This window comes from Barbus barbus (assembly GCF_936440315.1).
Source record: "Barbus barbus genome assembly, chromosome: 20".
NCBI lineage: Eukaryota > Metazoa > Chordata > Actinopteri > Cypriniformes > Cyprinidae > Barbus > Barbus barbus.
The window spans coordinates 18,378,414-18,399,755 of record NC_136748.1 but is presented as its reverse complement, the minus strand read 5'-3'; the positions used below and the strand labels follow the sequence as shown (position 1 = coordinate 18,399,755).

Here is a 21,342-nt window from a genome sequence, read left to right as displayed (position 1 = left end):
GAGCCCTTTGATTGACCAATCAGAGAGCAGAGATGATGGGACGTCAGCGAGGTCAACAGAAAGTGTCATGTCAGCCTCCAGTGCGGCGTTTCGTCCGACGGCAGCGATGCTCGGGCTGTCCATTAGAGAAGTCTGTCTTTATTTTAACCTTAATTAACTAAAAAGCTTACTCGTAACCAAAAATTTAACTTTATAAACATTCACCGCCCTGTTTTATGGCACGCTGTTACATAATGTTCAAAACTTCCTTTTAATTCAGCTAATAAAGCAGTCTGACAAGGCTGGGAGACCAGTAAAGCCAGTCTAAAAGTTTAAGCTGTTTTTATAATGATATTTTATATATCTACCTACTAAAACTACATTACACTGTAAATGTTTAAAAAAGGCAAATGTCCCCTGCTTACTTCAGGTGTCCCAGGCACTGAGGGATGGGAGGGTGTCTGCCACGGAGCTCTGCAGAAAATGCATCAACCAAATACAAAGGACACGTTACCTGAATGCATTTATCACCATTACAGAGGAGACAGCTATGGAGCAAGCACAGAGAGCAGACAACAGGCTCCGCACAGGTGTGTGTGAGTCACATAAAGTGTATAAATCTTTCATGGCTAAATAATAATTTTCATGTGCTCCATGTATTTTCTTGCAAGGTAAACCTCTTGGTCCCCTGGACGGCATTCCTTTCTCAGTGAAAGACAACTTCTGCACGGAAAACATTGAGACCACCTGTGCTTCAAGCATGCTTAAAGGTCAGCTAAAGTGCATTAAAGTAAAACTGAAGCATAGAAAACTTAACGTTTCACGGATGATTTGTGAATATCATGTTTTGTCTGTTTGCATTTGAAGGTTATGTTCCTCCATTCAGTGCTACAGTTGTGCAGAAGCTGTTGGATCAAGGAGCAGTTCTTGTTGGAAAAACTAATTTGGATGAGTTTGCAATGGGGTAAGACTCACACACACACTTTTTTAAAAGTTTGGGGCTTGTAACAGTAGTTAATGCTTTTACTCAGCAAGGATGATCAAAAGTGGCTGTAAAGGAATTTATAATGTTTAAAACATAAACAAAAATAAATGTTGTTTCTTTGAACTTTCACTATTCATCAAAGACCCCTGTTAGGAAATGTTTCACCAAATCAGCATACTAGAATGATTTCTGAAAGATCATGTAACATTGAAGACTGGAGTAATGGCTGCTGAAAATTCATGAACATGAATACATTACATTACAATATATTCAATTTGAAAGCAGTTATTTTAAATTGTAATAATATTCCACAATATTACTGTACTTTTGATCAAATAAATGTAGCCTTGGTGAGCATATGATACTTCTTTAAAAAGATTATAAAACTTACCAACCCCAAACATTTGAACTGTAGTGCGAACAATTTTGTAAAGACCAATAGATAATGAATGGCGCACATCTGAGCGACTCTGTCTTTCTTAAGAGCTGGAAGTACAGATGGGGTGTTTGGTCCAGTTCGTAACCCATGGAGCTACACAAGCCTATACCGTGGGCAGAGCACAGAAGATCCAGATTCTGACTGGACAATCACAGGAGGAAGTTCAGGAGGAAGTGCTGCAGCAGTGGCGTCTCTCACCAGCTTCCTGTAAGTGTAAAACTCTCTATAAAGTCATTCAAGCTACATTTAATAGTCAAAATAGCTTGAACTTTTGCTTCAATACAAGCATGTTCATATATGTGAGGGAAAGGAATAGTTCTCTTTATATCTGAAATAATATATATAATTCAAGATGTAGATATAAAACAACACATTTCTAATTTAGCTCCTTATGCCCTTTTATTGGTGGCTAATTGAGCAAAATGTAATTATGTACTAAGGTAGTATACTTTGCATTTGAGGTGTTCGTGTACACTGTGAGCTATGTGTGTAAAAAACACATTATGTGAGGCTTCAGATAATATTTCTATATATTATATATCTAATCTGCTCCATGTGTCTTTTCTCTTAGAGCTTTGGGATCTGATACAGGAGGCTCTACACGAAACCCTGGTTCTCTCTGTGGAATTGTGGCTCTGAAACCCACTTACGGCCTGCTCTCTCGTCACGGACTCATCCCTCTGGTCAACTCAATGGATGTGCCAGGAATCATGACCAGGAGTGTCCATGATGCTGCCACTGTCTTGAGTATGCCATCTGCTTGAGTGTGAGATTAATGTATGAGGGTCACTGATTTAAATCTGTACTTTATGTTTTTGATTGATTATGTTTTTCAGGGATTCTGCAGGGCCGAGATGAGAGAGACTCAACAACTGTCCAGGCACCCAGTACTCCACCCAGCCTCCCTGAACACTTTGACATAAGAGACATATGTGTCGGCATACCAAAGGTACAGCTGCATTCAGTCCATCCACTGGGTGACAGCAGCTTAGTGTGGTTAACAGCAGAAGGGTCTAGGCCGGTAACGCAAAGATTCAAACAGACATTGTTTTTACAAATTATATTACCATATGCACAAAATTTTATATTTCTATAATTAAAGTGAAAATCCATTTTAGATTAAATTATTGAAATGAAATACTGACCTAAAATGCAACTATTATGTCATTAATAATCATTATATATTAAATAAGTGGCAAGAAGAGTGGAATAAATGTGCAAATAATAAATTACATGAAATCCATCTGGAAATCTCAAACAGATTTTTAATCTCTTTTAAAACTCGATTCGATCAAGTGGTATTAACCAGAAGTCGCATAGGTCATACAAGACTGACTCATGCATTTTTGATTAAAGATGAAGACCCTGCTCAATGCATGTTCAGCAAGATTCCCCTTTCTGTCAAACATATTTTATTGGACTGTCCTGCTTCTAATGTATGTAGAAAACTCTTTTCTGAAGTGAACTCACTTAAAGAGTTTAGTATAATTTTGCCAGAAAAAGGTTTTGAATTTTTATCAAATGTTAATGTCAGAAATCTTTTGTAATATAACTTGCGTTTGTTTGTTTGCTGGTTTTTCTTGTATTTGTTATACTTGTATTTTTGGAATTGTTTTTGCCATGAAAACAGCTTAAGATGGCATTAAATATAAATATACTACTACTACTATTATTTAATTAATAAATATTAATATTTATGTTTATATTGATTATTTATAAATAAGTGTTTAAATATATTTTGCATGAAGAAAGTTATGCCTATTTTATTATGCCTTAGTAGCATGTTATAATTTGAAAGCTTATAATTCTTGTCACTATAATGTGAAAAATGCTTAAATTACATCTTTAATTTTTTTTTTTTTTTTAATCTTCAATATATATCATGGTAATAATTATTTCACTTCAATTTAATTCATGCTGCTTCATATTTAAAACAAATCATTGAATCCAGGCAGGATTACGCATAACACATCCACGCCAAGATGCGCATAAAAAAAAAAATGTGCATAGAAAACTTATGCCACATTTAAGTAGGATAAACTTTTTATCCGATAAGAAAAAATGCACATAAACTACGATGGAAACACATTTACCAAATTAATTCCTCCATGCGCACTGAAAAATTCATTTGACTTTGCGCTATGAGACAAGATAACTTGACTAACCAGCGGACTGATCTCGTTCGCAGCATCTATATGTTGTTATGGTCATTCTGAAATGCCTGAGCAAAGTCTGTCGTCAAAGTATTTCAGTATAATTGTCTTACACAACTGTGTAACCAAACAGCAGGCATCTGCCTCCGAAAGCAATGACCGCATTTATTGCGTTTCGTCTGCTCGCTCTGTAATTTATCATATATGACAATGATTATATTCATTGGCTTCTCCTAGTTTTCTTAGTAATAGTTATTGTCAGTTTACCAGGAAGTGACGATATTGTTATCTTTGATTTTTTGGATGGAAACCAAAAATTGGTTTATTCGCAGTTGTTTTATGCGATATTCCAGTTTTGCGCATACGTTTAATTTGAATCTTTGGATGGAAACATAGCTATTGTTTGTATGATACTGTAATAGAGTTTCTATGATTTTAGGAATATCACGCCCCGGGCCTGTCTAAAGACACTCTGGCCCAGTGGAGTCGAGTCGCTGCCATGTTCGAGCAGGCAGGGGCACGGATACAAGAAGTATCTCTGCCACACACACAGCACTCCATCGTCTGTTACCACGTCCTGTGTTGCTGTGAAGTTGCATCCAACATGGCACGTTTCGATGGGCTTGAATATGGTGTGTAAAGCTTAAACGTTTAAAATTGTCACTTAACACATGATGCACATACATGCAAACACGATGGATTTAAAATGTTGGTGTTATTTTAAAGCTACAACTACAAACTAAAATTTTAACTTCTCCATTTGAGTTTTGAACAGTGCCGTGTTTCTGAAAATGTCACTTTTTTTCTCCTCAGGCCATCGCAGTAAAGTTGACAGCTCCACAGATGCCATGTACGCCACCACACGACATGAAGGCTTCAACAATGTGGTTCGCCGAAGAATACTCTCCGGAAACTACTTCCTTCTGAAATCGTGAGAGCCTCAAAAAGAGAACCACCATCATCTCAGATCTGTTTAAAATGTGTACTTTATTCATAGTTTTTATCGCTTCTCTTACACGCATTCATCTTTAAAGATGTAAAAAACATGGTAAACTGTTTTGTAAGTAGCTTACACTTTCTTACACCTAAGCTCTGACCACTTCTCAAAACAAAACTTCATTTTTACTACTGCATTGGTACCACATTATTTTTATAGTTAGACAACTGTTCAAAAGTTTGGGGTCAGTAAGATTTGATGGTGACACTTTACAATAACCTTCCATTTATTAACCTTAGTTAATAGCAAGCGTGGCCTAATGGATAGAGAGTTGGACTTGTAACCCAAAGGTCGTGGGTTCGAGTCTCAGGTCCGGCAGGGATTGTAGGTGGGGGGAGTGAATAGCCAACACTCTCTCCACCCTCAAAACCACGACTGAGGTGAGACCCTTGAGCAAGGCACCGAACCCCCAACTGCTCCCCGGGCGCAGCAGCATTGGCTGCCCACTGCTCCGGGTGTATGTTCACTACTGAGTGTACACTTGGATGGGTTAAATGCAGAGCACAAATTCTGAGTATGGGTCACACCACACACCACTTCCCTTCCCCCTTTCCCTTTAACTAACAATTAAAAGTACTTCTAAAGCATTTATTGATCTTCATTCATTGTATTTTTAACACATTATTACATCATTAAAATCAAATGTTATATCTGTTAATATTATTTAATGGATCTCAGCTAACATTAACTAAAAATTAACATTTGCATTTTTATTAACTAACATTAATAAAGAGTAATAAATACAATTACAAATGTATTGCTCATTGATATTTAATGCATTAACTAACGTTAACTAATATGATCTTATTGTAAAGTGTTACTGATTATTATTATTATTATTATTACTACCATTATTTTTAAATAAATTAATACTTCTACTATAATTCTTTAGGAAGGATGCATTACATTGATTAACTAAAGTGACTGACGTGTGAAGTAACGGCTGCTGAAAATTCAGCTTTGTCATAACAGGGATAAATTGCATTTTAAAATATATCAAAATAACAGTTATTTTAAGTTGTAATAATATTTTACAATATTCTTTTACTGTATTATTGTTCAGATAAATGCAGATTTGGTGAGGATAAGAGACTTGTTTCAAAAACATAAAAAAATCTTATCAACAACAGTAGTACATAAGTTCTCAATTTGAGCCTTAGATACCTGAAGAAGTTATTGTAACACGTGACATGCTCTTTCTTCAAGTGATTTGGGTTAGAAATTGTCTGCCAAAAAGAAATATCTGTCAATTACACAGTGATTTCAGAAATCTGAAAATTTGAAGCCAATGCTGTAAAGTTGCACTGTATTTTATTTTATTTTATTTTACTTTACTTTACTAAAAGCAAGTAGCGCATCCAAAATTGTACCACGATATCTTCCTGTTATTTTCAATTTACAAAGATTTTAGTGTTTTTGCAACTGTGTCTTGGTTTTACTCTCATAGAGGTGTTACAGATATAATTTCAAATCTTCACATTTCTCTCTTCTCAGGAACTACGAGCGTTACTTTGTGAAAGCTCAACAAATGCGGCGTCTTATCGCTGAAGATTTTAAAAACGTGTTCCGCTCTGGCGTAGATGTTCTCCTGACACCCACAACGCTGAGTGATGCAGCACGCTACTCTGACTTCATACAGGAAGACAACCGAACACGCAGCGCTCAGGAGGATGTCTTCACCCAACCTGTCAACATGGCAGGTATGCACAGGAAGTGGATTTGAGAGAGAAATCATTCCACTTAATTCCAAGAAGTTTCCATAGAGTTGCATCCTTTGCGTGTCCTTGAAGGCTTATCTGATTTACCTGTGCAAATGTGATTTGTATCGCCTGATTTGACAGGCGAATTTACCTTACTGAGGTCAGTCAGGGAGTTTTGCGTGGTAACAACAACCAAGAAGAGCATGTGGCCTCCAGCTAAATGTGACCCTTTGAGTACAGCAGGGTTTTTTCCTAAGTAGCATAAACAAATTTACAATTGAGCTTTAATGGATCAATGAACCAAAGTTTATTCATCCTTTTCTCATCTTTTCTAAGCCAAAATAAATCCTGCAAATGTGTATTCGGTTTATTTACAGTACATGATCTTTACTCTTTTTCCGCCACAGGTTTGCCTGCTATCACAGTACCAACAGTCCTCTCACACCGAGGTCTTCCCATCGGCCTGCAGCTGATTGGTCAGACACTACAGGACTGGAAGTTGTTGACAGTAGCCCACTGGATGGAACAACAAGTCAACTTTCCAATGATCCATTTGCATGGAGACTCAAATGAGAGAGAATTGGACCGATCAGTCAGAGAAAGGACACATACAATAGGATCATAATGAAAATGCAAGTTCAAAGGAAATGAAACCTATGAGGGTTAAATTTGGTGTCTAGGTGTCTATAAGAAGTGAGAATATAAGTGTGAATGCTGTATGAGCACACCCTGAATCTACATGAGACTATCTATTTTTTACTGTGGTCTGTATGATTCATTGTCTCTTCATTTTCTCAAAATACAACTTATATTTATTCTGCAGCAGTGGACTTAAACTGGCTAGTAATAATATTTTAAAAAGGCAAGAAATAGTGACAGTAATTTTATTTGTAAACATTGTGAGGACAATAAAGCGTAGTTGTTCATTGGCAATTCAGATTTTAATAAATCAAGTATATATAATTTTAAAACATTAAACATGGCATTGTGTTATAAACTGTGATCTTAAAAATAGCCTAATGTAAACCTTACACCATAGTTGAAGATATTTTAAAAGTATGAAAATAATTCAGGGAGGGAAAACTTGAGGGAAGGTAAAATAATCATGATGTACACAGTCAGGTAACTTGTATTCTGAGAGAATGGTTGTGGTTTTCCAGAAGAACGTTACTGAATCCACAGTTTGCACAGTTTGCACGACAACTAAAGCTGCAAACCGCATTTGTGGCACACAGTTTACCCATGCTCTGAAAGTGCACACATCCTGTTTCTAACGAATGACAATAGCTTTTTCTTCCGGAAATGAGCTTCAGTTTTGTACAGAATGTACAGTTATTTCTAATTTATTTTTTATGGCTAAGGTTATTAACTGAATAAAGGCTAGCTGGTGTCTTTCTATCCAAAGTCAGGTTGTGATTCATACGATTTAGTTTTTTTGTGATGGCAAATCTGAATTTTCAGCATAATTACTCTACAATACAGAATATTAGTCTTCAGTGTCACGTGGTCATTCATAAATCATTCTAATATTAAAGTTAAAAACAGACACACACTGGTCCAAGACATGTACAGTACTTCTTCGGTCATTAGGCTGCTCAGTGGTTCATCACAACCGAATGTGATTCTCTCAGCAGCACAGCAGGAAGCTGATCTAATTTAATCAGTGAAGCAGTGCACTCATTTCCGTCTCCACTGAATGTACTGGCCATCTGTGGCCCTTCAAATGTACACGCACACACAACACAACACTTATCACATACAGTAGTTTTTAATGCCATACTGGACTTTTAAATAAGACATAAAAAGCTGTTCTGTCACTTCCTACATTTTATTTTTCTGCTTTCCTGTAGCTCAAATAGTAGAGCATGGCACTAGCAACGCCAAGGTCATGGGTTCGATTCCCAGGGAAAGCAAGAGCTGATAAAAATGTAAAAACTGTAACTTGAATGCAATGTAAGTCGCTTTGGATAAAAGCGTCTGCTAAATGCATAAATGTAAATGTATTTATTTAAATGGGAAATACAAGAAACCAAATAATCTCCCTCTGAACTTAGATTAATAACATAACATGTAGCCTACATGTTATGGGCACATTTTGACAAAATTTTATGTGGATGAAAATGAGCCTGTGAGGAATAAATTTACAGACTTTACAATAGTGCACACTGTATAAAGATCAGATCACATCATTTCCATAACTCACAATTTATAAAACTTTGAGTCTATTTATACAGCAAGTTTTTTTGGTAAGGTGATAAAAGAAATATGATGCTACCCTCAACGTAAGAGTTGATGTGGCCATTTTAAAAAAAGTTATTATTAAAAAAAAAGATACAGTTGACAACTTTTAGATATGAAATGTCATATTTCCAGCCAGGGGCGTAGATTACGCGCACTTTTTCATTGGACAGTTGTGTTCTCGCCATGTTGAGGTTTTAATGGAGCAATGTATATAAATGCAGAATGATTTAAAATTCCAAGAGACAAAATATACATGACGTTTACGTTTCCATGGCAATCAGTCACTCAGTTTGTGACGTCACGGCATGCCCAGGCTCGCGCCCGCGGTCCCGCGCTGTATCCATCATCATTCATAGAGGTCGAGATGAGTTCAAAGCGGCAGGAAACTCTTCACTCCTTTTTTACGAAAAAGTCAAGCAGCGTAAATTGGCATGTGGGATCCGAATAGTGTTGCACAATGTTGAGTGACTCTTGTTGACTAATTAGCAAGTTTTGATGTTCATTATATGGAGAAAAAGAAAGAAAAAAAACTGCCTGGACAAACATGCACTTATTTTCAGTGTATTTTTCCGTAACTCTTTTGTAACGTCTTTTATTTTAACACGTATGTATGTTATCAGAACCCTTCAAATAAGAATAAAGATAATGTCGAACTGAGATTTTACAGCGTTTGCAGCATTGTGACATGTTTAACTGCCAAATCTACATGATGTATTTCAATCAAGTATGCAAGCACTGATCTGATACAGGACCGATCTTCATTTAGGGCTGCTCTGTCATTATTGCACTTATTTGACGTTTTTATATGTTGTCAAGAATGAACAAGAAACAGTCAGCCTAGGTTTGTTAGGACAGAATCAGGACGACACAAGAAAAACAAACTTCACAGCTGAGAAGAACTGATAGAGTGGCTTTTAACACCTGGCTGTTTTTACATTGTATAAAATCTATTAATACACAAGCGTTTGTAGGATTATATATGGACCAATCATAGAAAACACATAATTAGTCAAATATAGAAAAATAAAAAATAACATTAGTATGATGAACAACTTCTCAGCTGTCATTTTAACTACAGTATGTAATTATTAGCTTGCATATTGGTTGTTTATAAGCACATATTAATTCTGTATTCTTCATGATCATATTCTGCATCCCATAATCCTAAACTTAACAACTACAACGACTACCTTACAAGCTATTAATAAGCAGTAAATGAAGAGTTTATTGAAGTAAAAGTCATAGTTAATAGTGAATATGTGTTCCCCATTCTAAAGTGTTAAAAAATAATTTAGGATACAAATGATTGGTTATTGTCCAGCAGTGTACTTAATGTGTTATTTTCTTCTGTATGTCACTATTCCCTGTATGTACATGTTTCAAACACTACTTTATTTGCTATAGACGGAGGCAGAAGTAAATTCACAGCTGAGAGTGGATGAGGCAGAGAGTTTCAGTGAGGCTTCAGAGGTAAAGATTATTTACAGCATTGTCTATGATAAGATATTTCTTTTAACATCAGACTAATGTATAATAGAACAGAACAGAATAAAGTATGTGAATGTGCAAGTATCCATTACTGTGTGCCATGTACTCTACATACAACACACACAAAATACAATCTGAAATATGTAAACAATAGTACCCTTATAAGGACATCTTTGTAACTTATACTCAAAAAGGTGCACATATAGAGTACCAATATGTACCGTAATGTACAACTATGAAACTTTTTGGGGTAAATAAGGTACAAAGATGTCCTTTTAATGGTACTGTCCCAGTGACAAGCTGTTGTATTTCTTTCTTTTTCTTTTTTCTCTCTTTCCTTCTGTTTTATAATCATATATAACAATATAATCATAAAGCATATTAAGCAAAAAGGTATGATTAAAAATAAAACCTGTCAATTAGACAAGGGTTAACTGAAAAGAAGAACAGGTATAACACTAGACATTCCGTCCCCCCCACTTTTGAAATGATGGCTACGCCCCTGTTTCCAGCTTCTCCAACAAAAATATTCATGAGGGAAACAAAACAAAAGACTTCAAATAAATACATACAATACATAAATCATCTTAATTCAATTATTATCTTAAGATTCAACACATAAAACTATTTACATAGAATAAGTGGGAGGGATGTGGTCGTTTTTCACCTCAATGTGCGAAACTTTGTTGTTAGCCACTTCCATTCATTTTAGCCATACAAAAAACAAAAAATGCTGCTTAAAATTGCGAATAATATGTGTTAACATTTTGGAATCACATGTAGCGCAAACAGTTTTATAGTTCACTGAACTTTATTATACCTCTAGTTATTTACTGTAGTGTTGAATCACAATGTCACACATAAACAAGGCTCAGTTCGCTTTTTCACTTCTTTTCTCAAAAGGGCTCAAATTAGTAGGCTACCTAGCTTTCAACAGACCAAAACAAAACCCCGTCCATCAGTGTGTACTATTTTGTCACTTTATCTTGACGTTCTGTTTTCTGTAGAACAGATGTGAACTAATTCTTTTTTTTCAATTAATATGTCAGTAAGTGAAATGAAAAAACCTGTTTGATCGAGAGGATAAGCTCCTCTCCAGTAAAGGTAGCCTACATTTATTTTCTCGTGGACGTAGGGGTGTGTGATAGCCTACTGCAAATTTTGGTATCGGTCCGATACCGAGTAAATACAGGGCCAATATCGCCAATACCGATACCAATACTATACTTGTCATTTAAAAAAAAAACATTTAAATGACCAACAACAATTAACAATACTAATGTTGATATGACTAATATTATATAAGTTACGTGGATATTATTTGCCTTTCTAAAAGGACTTTGCAGACAGAGGAGCCCAGAACATGAAAGCAATGCAGTTTCATGTTAAGTATTTTCCTCCCATAGAAAAGAGTTATAAAAATAATTAACATGGCTTAATAAATTAAGAACGTAATATTAAAAGACAAAACTCAGTATACACCTTATTAATGTTGCAAACTAGATATACAAGTTAGCAGATGTGCCCAGAATAGAAAGCAATGCTCAAAGTTTTCACATTATGCATTTTCCTCCCATAGAAAACCATTATAAAGAAAAGTTTAATGGAATGAAGACAGTGATATGAAAAAGAACTATAAAGCCACAACTCGTTTATTATTGAAATACTTTTCGTATGTTATATACGTAGCTACTGTATTTTCTGTTTGTTTTATGCATACTATATTTGTTTGTTATTATTGCAATACAAATCTGTGATATGAAAAGGCCATATTCGGTATAGTTTATAGGCCTACTATGTAACAGGTAAGCAGATGAACCCAGAACATGAATGCAAAACGCTGAATTTCATTTTCAATCATTGCAATATAAAAACATTTAATATGGTGCAATGGTGGAAGACAGTGATAAAGACCAAATAAATAAATAAAGACTAAATTTGGTATACAGTTTTTTTAATAAAATATTGTGATGTGCGTTGTGTTTGGAGTGTCGTGTTGACAACTAATTAATGAGACTGAACACTGTACTGACAATTAATTAAGGAGACTGATTGGGGAACACCGGGATAGGATCTGTGTATTCAGAGATGGGGTGAGAAGAATTAAAAGGAGTGTAAATGAGAATGGATGGGGGCTGGCTGTTGGGTTTTTTTTTACAAGTTGAAATAGGACGGCGGTACTCAGATATTATTGGGAGGGGGGTGTCGTTCGTGGTCGTTTAGGGCCGCCGGCGATGAAGATAGATAGATAGGGACGGGACGAGAGTAAGTAGGGACGGGGAATTAGGAGTGCCGTCGTTCCTTATTGTGTGAGTCATCTAACTGCTGAACGGTCAAAGCGTGCCAGTGTATGGACTGTGCCCATTTTGAACAAGCTATTATTGTCCTTTTTTCTGTGGTTGAGACTGTCATGTACAGAAATCTGTGAGCCTTGAACTGACGACGCGCAGCTCGTTTTTCTCCTCACGCATCGGGGTGCAACACGCGGTGTTCTACAGACTGCACCAGGCTCCTTTGAAACCCCCGCCCCCGCCCTCTCGGGAGGGGTAAAGTCGCCGTGGGGAGAGTTAAGTGGTTTTATGGTTTTATTTTAAACTAATGTATTTAATAAAGTTTGAATAAAGTGACAGTGAGGGTGGGAAAGACAGGAACTGGGAAGGTTTAGGGGAGCAGGTATTAATTTGCACATGCATGAGGTTTTATGAGTTTGAAGTGTCACTGTTTATAGTTAGGGCCCAAGCCAGTAAGGCGCAGGGCCCTATTGTTCTTCTAAGGATTATTAGGGCCCAAGCCAGTAAGGCGCAGGGCCCTATTGTTCCCCTAAGGATTATTAGGGCCCAAGCCAGTAAGGCGCAGGGCCCTATTGTTCTTCTAAGGATTATTATTTTTTTTTTTATTATTTTTTATTTCGACTATCCGGGTACTTTTGGGGGCCTTAACGTGCCCGAAAACTCTTGAAAATTGGCACGCACATTGGAACCTGCGGCCATTAGGACGCCGCTGAGGCTGGGACCCGGGCGTGGCACAGGGGCTCTACGGCGCCCCCTGGAAAATTGTCAGAAAACTTGATGTATAGCTCACACATACTTGCACGTATTCATATGAAACTCGGTACACATATAGAACTCATTGAGCTGAACAACTTTCACGCTGCATGTCTTAGGCTCCGCCCAACAGGAAGTCTGCTATTCAGGGCTGTTTAAAAAGCGCATGCTCTGGAATTTGATATACTCCTCTGAGGATTTCCATACGATTGCCACCAAACTCGGTGAACATGATCTCAAGACATTGGGGACGCTAAATTGCGAAGATATTTTTGATATGTCGAACGGTTTGCCCGTGGCGAGGCGATGAAGTTATGGCGAAAAATGAGACACAGGAAATGCCTAATAACGTCCACATACATTGTATGATGTAGATCAAACTTCATTGATTTGTTCGTTGTGTGATGCCGATCGGATAGATGTGACTATTATGACTGAAAGTTATAGCGCCACCAACTGGCTGCAGGAAGTGTGTCGTTTTCAAAATGCTTTGAATTCAGCATCTTATTTTTACTCGATTTGCTTCAAACTTCACCAGAATAATGTCAAAACACGGCCGATGTAAAACTGTGAAGGGAATATTGATATCTAAAATTATGTTACCATGGCAACGTGTCAAAGTTGAAAATTCGTTTCTGGTGATTTTGAGGCAGATAACATGTTTAGAATGTCATGAAACTCAACACACATATGAGTATTAATGATAGTTAGACACTGGAAAAAGCTCATAAACGGGCGTGGAAGAGGCACTCTATAGCGCCACCTTTTGTCAAAAATGGGGGGGTTAGTTTTAGCTACAGACCCCAAACTCGGTACATAAATTGTTCTTATTAATCCGGACAACTTTCTAATTTACAGTCATTAGCTACGACCAACAGGAAGTCGGCTATATTTATTTTAATGTGGGTTTTTTTTTAAAACAGGCTGTAAACAAATTAATACTCCTCCAAGCAAAAACACGGAAATCACACCAAACATTTTTTATCATGATGCCAAAATACTGAAGATGCTAAATTGCGGACGGATTTAGGATATCTTGAACGATGATTTAATGGCAATTTATTCAAGTTACAGTAAAAAATAGATTTTTTATTTTTTTTTCTTCTTTTTAAAGCAGCTTCCAAACACTTCATAAAAAATTACATACACAGAACAATACAGTCTGAGGATATGTGATTAATTTCATGAATTTACAATACACTATGCTTAGGAGAAAATTTTAAAACTATCAGAGAGTTGATATACTGCTTCTGAGTGAGAGATCCCTGCCAGCCTGCAGCTGAGTGTGGGGTGGGGGTGGGGTGGGCTGTGAGTGACTGTGTGAGTGACTGTGTGGATTGAGGAGCTGGGTGAGAGAGAGAAAGAGAGAGAGAGGGTCTGTTTTTTAAAATCTTTAAAAAATGCTTATAAATCATTAAAGATTTTGATAACACTTTATAATAAGGTCTCAATTCTTAACAGTAGGAAATGCATTAATTAACGTGAACTAACAATGAAAAATATATTTTTACAGCATGTTAATTCTTCCATGATAGTATGAACTAACAAAGAACAATTTTTTTTAAAGCATTTATTAATCTTTTTAATGTTAGAAAAATAGTCATGTTCAAAAGATAAACTTTAAAATGTAATAATATATAAACACATTTTGGAATTAATATTGATCAACATTAAATGGTATATAATTATTAATGATTATATATATATAATGATAGCTACAGACACCAAACTCGGTACATAAATTGTTCATGTTAAGCCGGACAACTTTCTAATTTACAGTCATTAGCTACGACCAACAGGAAATCGGCTATTTTTTTTTTTTGTGTTTTTTTTTTTTTTAAACGGGCTGTAAACAAATTCATACTCCTCCAAGCAGAAACACGGAAATCACACCAAACATTTTTTCTCATGATGCCAAAATACTGAAGATGCTAAATTGCGGACGGATTTAGAATATCTTGAACGGTGTTTTAATGGCAATTTATTAAAGTTACAGAAAAAAGAGAACACAATTTTTTTTTATCTTTTAAGAGCAGCTTCCAAACACTTCATAAAAAATTACATACACAGAACAATACAGTGTGAGGATATGTGCTTAATTTCATGAATTTACAATACACTATGGAGAGCAGAAAATTAAAACTATCAGAGTTCTCCTGTCTCTGTGCTCCTAATGTGTGCGGTGGGTGACTGGGTGAGTGACTGACTGTGTGAGTTCAGTGAGTGTGGAGGGGGAGAGAGAGAGAGAGAGAGAGAGAGAGAGAGAGAGGGTCTGTTTAAACTTCTCAATAAAATCCTTAAAAAATGCTTATAAAGCATTAAAGATTTTGATAACACTTTATAATAAGGTCTCAATTGTTAACATTGGGAAATGCATTAATTAACATGAACTAACAATGAAAAATTTATTTTTCACAGCATGTTAATTCTTCATTGATAGTATGAACTTACAATGAACTAACAATGAACAAAATGTTTTTAATGTTAGAAAAATAGTCATGTTCAAAAAATAAAACTTTAAATTTGAATAATATATTAACACATTTTGGAATTAATTTTGATAAACATTAAATGGAATATAATTATTGTTGATGTTAACTAACAACAGTTAAATAATATAGGTTTTTAAGATTGGTTAATTCACAAATAACATTAAATATTAACAATATTTTTTTTACTTTATTAATTTGTTAGAAAAAATTATTCATGTTAGTTAATGGAAAAATAAATCATTAAAAAATGCTTATAAATCATTAAAAGCTTTTGGTAACTATAATAATTTCTCATTTTTTAGCATTAGTAAATGCATTAACTAACATGAACTACCAATGAAAAATATATTTTCACAGAATTTAAAGTTTTATATGTTGTTCTGTGTGTGTGTGTTTCACAGAGTTGATGGTTTGGATTAACCCTTTAATTGCCGTATCCCTTAAAACCAAACTGCCAGAGGGTTACTGTGATGCTTGTGCTCGCTGGGCACCGTTTTATCGATGCCACCGGGGTGGCGTATGCTGACGGCTTGGGCCCGTCATCGCTGCTCGCAGCTATATTTATTTTTTTTTTTTTTTTTTTTTTTTTTTTTTTTATTATTTTTTATTTCGACTATCCGGGTACTTTTGGGGGCCTTAACGTGCCCGAAAACTCTTGAAAATTGGCACACACATTGGAACCTGCGGCCATTAGGACGCCGCTGAGGCTGGGACCCGGGCGTGGCACAGGGGCTCTACGGCGCCCCCTGCAAAATTGTCAGAAAGCTTGATGTATAGCTCACACATACTTGCACGTATTCATATGAAACTCGGTACACATATAGAACTCATTGAGCTGAACAACTTTCACGCTGCATGTTTTAGGCTCCGCCCAACAGGAAGTCGGCTATTCAGGGCTGTTTAAAAAGCGCATGCTCTGGAATTTGATATACTCCTCTGAGGATTTCCATACGATTGCCACCAAACTCAGTGAACATGATCTCAAGACATTGGGGACGCTAAATTGCGAAGATATTTTTGATATGTCGAACGGTTTGCCCGTGGCGAGGCGATGAAGTTATGGCGAAAAATGAGACACAGGAAATGCCTAATAACGTCCACATACATTGTATGATGTAGATCAAACTTCATTGATTTGTTCGTTGTGTGATGCCGATCGGATAGATGTGACTATTATGACTGAAAGTTATAGCGCCACCAACTGGCTGCAGGAAGTGTGTCGTTTTCAAAATGCTTTGAATTCAGCATCTTCTTTTTACTCGATTTGCTTCAAACTTCACCAGAATAATGTCAAAACACGGCCGATGTAAAACTGTGAAGGGAATATTGATATCTAAAATTATGTTACCATGGCAACGTGTCAAAGTTGAAAATTCGTTTCTGGTGATTTTGAGGCAGATAACATGTTTAGAATGTCATGAAACTCAACACACATATCAGTATTAATGATAGTTAGACACTGGAAAAAGCTCATAAACGGGCGTGGAAGAGACACTCTATAGCGCCACCTTTTGTCAAAAATGGGAGGGTTAGTTTTAGCTACAGACACCAAACTCGGTACATAAATTGTTCTTATTAAGCCGGACAACTTTCTAATTTACAGTCATTAGCTACGACCAACAGGACGTCGGCTATATTTATTTTAATGTGGGTTTTTTTTTTAAACGGGCTGTAAACAAATTCATACTCCTCCAAACAGAAACAAGGAAATCACACCAAACATTTTTTCTCATGATGCCAAAATACTGAAGATGCTAAATTGCGGACGGATTTAGGATATCTTGAACGATGATTTAATGGCAATTTATTAAAGTTACAGTAAAAAAGAGATTTTTTATTTTTTTTTTATCTTTTAAGAGCAGCTTCCAAACACTTCATAAAAAATTACATACACAGAACAATACAGTCTGAGGATATGTGATTAATTTCATGAATTTACAATACACTATGCAGAGGAGAAAATTTAAAAACTATCAGACAGTTGTTACAATGCTTCTATGAGTGAGAGTTCCCTGTCAGCCTGCAGCTGAGTGAGGGGTGGGGGTGGGGTGGGGTGTGAGTGACTGTGTGGATTGAGGAGCTGGGTGAGAGAGAGAAAGAGAGAGAGGGTCTGTTTTTTTTAAATCTTTAAAAAATGCTTATAAAGCATTAAAGGTTTTCATAACACTTTATAATTAAGTCTCATTTGTTAACAGTAGGGAATGCATTAATTAACATGAACTAACAATGAAAAATATAATTTTTTACAGCATGTTAATTCTTCATTGATAGTATGAACTTACAATGAACTAACAATGAACAAAATATTTTTAATGTTAGAAAAATAGTCATGTTCAAAAGAGAAACTTTAAAATTTAATAATATATTAACACATTTTGGAATTAATATTGATCAACATTAAATGGAATATAATTATGAATGATTATATATATATAATGATAGCTACAGACACCAAACTTGGTACATAAATTGTTCACATTAAGCCGGACAACTTTCTAATTTACAGACATTAGCTACGACCAACAGGAAGTCGGCTTTTTTTTTTTATGTGTTTTTTTTTTTCAAAACGGGCTGTAAACAAATTCATACACCTCCAAGCAGAAACCACAAATTCACACCAAACACAGAACAAGACAGTCTGAGGATATGTGATTAATTCCATGAATTTACAGTACACTATGGCGAGAAGAAAATTTTAAAACTTATCAGAGTTCTCCTGTCTCTGTGCTTCTAATGTGTGCGGTGGGTGACTGGGTGAGTGACTGACTGTGAGTTCAGTGAGTGTGGAGGGGGAGGGGGGGAGGGGGGTGGAGAGAGAGAGAGAGAGAGAGAGAGAGAGTCTGTTTAAACTTCTCAATAAAATCCTTAAAAAATGCTTATAAAGCATTAAAGGTTTTGATAACACTTTATAATTGAGTCTCATTTGTTAACAGTAGGGAATGCATTAATTAACATGAACTAACAATGAAAAATATATTTTTTAAAGCATGTTAATTCTTCATTGATAGTATGAACTTACAATGAACTAACAATGAACAAAATATTTTTAATATTAGAAAAATAGTCATGTTCAAAAGATAAAACTTTAAAATTTTATATATTAACACATTTTGGAATTGATTTTAAACATTAAAACATTGATTTCAACATTAAATGGTATATATTTATTAATGATGTAAATTAACAACAGTTAAATAATGTTGTTTTTAACTGGTTAATTCACAAATAACATTAAATATTAACAATATATTTTTTACTTTATTCATTTGTGTTAGAAAAAATTATTCATTTTAGTTAATGGAAAAATAAATCATTAAAAAATGCTTATAAATCATTAAAACCTTTGGTAACTATAATACTTTCTCATTTGTTAGCATTAGTAAATGCATTAACTAACATCAACTACCAATGAAAAATATATTTTCACAGAATTTAAAGTTTTATATGTTGTTCTGTGTGTGTGTGTGTTTCACAGAGTTGATGGTTTGGATTAACCCTTTAATTGCCGTATCCCTTAAAACCAAACTGCCAGAGGGTTACTGTGATGCGTGTGCTCGCTGGGCACCGTTTTATCGATGCCACTGGGGTGGCGTATGCTGACGGCTTGGGCCCGTCATCGCTGCTCGCAGCTATATTTTTTTTTTTTTTTTTTTTTTTTTTTTTTTTTTTTTATTTCAATCATCCGGGCACTTTTGGGGGCCTTAACGTGCCCGAAAACTCTCGAAAATTGGCACGCACATTGGAACCTGCGGCCATTAGGACGCCGCTGAGGCTGGGACCCGGGCGTGGCACAGGGGCTCTACGGCGCCCCCTGGAAAATTGTCAGAAAACTTGATGTATAGCTCACACATACTTGCACGTATTCATATGAAACTCGGTACACATATAGAACTCATTGAGCCGAACAACTTCCGCGCAGCATGTCTTAGGCTCCGCCCAACAGGAAGTCGGCTATTCAGGGCTGTTTAAAAAGCGCATGCTCTGGAATTTGATATACTCCTCTGAGGATTTCCATACGATTGCCACCAAACTCGGTGAACATGATCTCAAGACATTGGGGACGCTAAATTGCGAAGATATTTTTGATATGTCGAACGGTTTGCCCGTGGCGAGGCGATGAATTTATGGCGAAAAATGAGACCCAGGAAATGCCTAATAACGTCAACATACATTGTATGATGTAGATCAAACTTCAGTGATTTGTTCGTTGTATGATGCCGATCGGATAGATGTGACTATTATGACTGAAAGTTATAGCGCCACCAACTGGCTGCAGGAAGTGTGTCGTTTTCAAAATGATTTGAATTCAGCATCTTATTTTTACTCGATTTGCTTCAAACTTCACCAGAATAATGTCAAAACACGGCCGATGTAAAACTGTGAAGGGAATATTGATATCTAAAACTGTGTTGCCATGGCAACGTGTCAAAGTTGAAAATTCGTTTCTGGTGATTTTGAGGCAGATAACATGTTTAGAATGTCATGAAACTCAACACACATATGAGTATTAATGATAGTTAGAAACTGGAAAAAGCTCATAAACGGGCGTGGAAGAGGCACTCTATAGCGCCACCTTTTGTCAAAAATGAGGGGGTTAGTTTTAGCTACAGACCCCAAACTCGGTACATAAATTGTTCTAATTAATCCGGACAACTTTCTAATTTACAGTCATTAGCTACGACCAACAGGAAGTCGGCTATATTTATTTTAATGTGGGTTTTTTTTAAAAACGGGCTGTAAACAAATTAATACTCCTCCAAGCAGAAACACGGAAATCACACCAAACATTTTTTATCATGATGCCAAAATACTGAAGATGCTAAATTGCGGACGGATTTAGGATATCTTGAACGATGATTTAATGGCAATTTATTAAAGTTACAGTAAAAAAGATCATTTTTTTTTTTTTTTAATCTTTTAAGAGCAGCTTCCAAACACTTCATAAAAAATTACATACACAGAACAATACAGTCTGAGGATATGTGATTAATTTCATGAATTTACAATACACTATGCAGAGGAGAAAATTTGAAAACTATCAGAGAGTTAGACTTAGACTGCTTCTGAGTGAGAGATCCCTGCCAGCCTGCAGCTGAGTGAGGGGTGGGGGTGGGGTGGGCTGTGAGTGACTGTGTGAGTGACTGTGTGGATTGAGCCAGTGGGTGAGAGAGAGAAAGAGAGAGAGAGGGTCTGTATATATATATATAATGATAGCTACAGACACCAAACTCGGTACATAAATTGTTCTTATTAATCCGGACAACTTTCTAATTTACAGTCATTAGCTACGACCAACAGGAAATCGGCTATTTTTTTTTTTTATGTGTTTTTTTTTTTTTTTAAACGGGCTGTAAACAAATTCATACTCCTTCAAGCAGAAACCAAAAATTCACACCAAACATTTTTTCACATGCTTCCAAGATACTGAAGATGCTACATTGCGGACTGATTTAGGATATCTTGAACGGTGATTTAATGGCAATTTATTAAAGTTACAGTAAAAAATAACACTTTTTTTTTATCTTTAAAGAGCAGCTTCCAAACACTTCATAAAAAATTACATACACAGAACAAGACAGTCTGAGATATGTGATTAATTTCATGAATTTACAATACACTATGGAGAGCAGAAAATTAAAACTATCAGAGATCTCCTGTCTCTGTGCTTCTAATGTGTGCGGTAGGTGACTGGGTGGGTGACTGACTGTGTGAGTTCAGTGAGTGTGGAGGGGGAGAGAGAGAGGGAGAGAGAGAGAGAGAGAGAGTCTGTTTAAACTTCTCAATAAAATCCTTAAAAAATGCTTATAAAGCATTAAAGGTTTTG

At 35.9% G+C, this 21,342-nt stretch overlaps 1 protein-coding gene across 1 annotated transcript; it reads left to right on the top strand.

The window, feature by feature from the left end:
* Positions 1-34: 34 nt before the first annotated feature.
* Positions 35-7,751, top strand: LOC306886113 (glutamyl-tRNA(Gln) amidotransferase subunit A, mitochondrial). Its single transcript, XM_079442995.1, has 11 exons — positions 35-130; positions 410-569; positions 651-749; positions 847-943; positions 1,449-1,610; positions 1,975-2,150; positions 2,240-2,352; positions 3,996-4,188; positions 4,370-4,487; positions 6,048-6,253; positions 6,661-7,751. The coding sequence occupies exons 1-11, from the start codon at positions 68-70 to the stop codon at positions 6,876-6,878; spliced, it is 1,605 nt and encodes a 534-aa protein (XP_079299121.1). The 5' UTR covers positions 35-67; the 3' UTR covers positions 6,879-7,751.
* Positions 7,752-21,342: the final 13,591 nt, after the last annotated feature.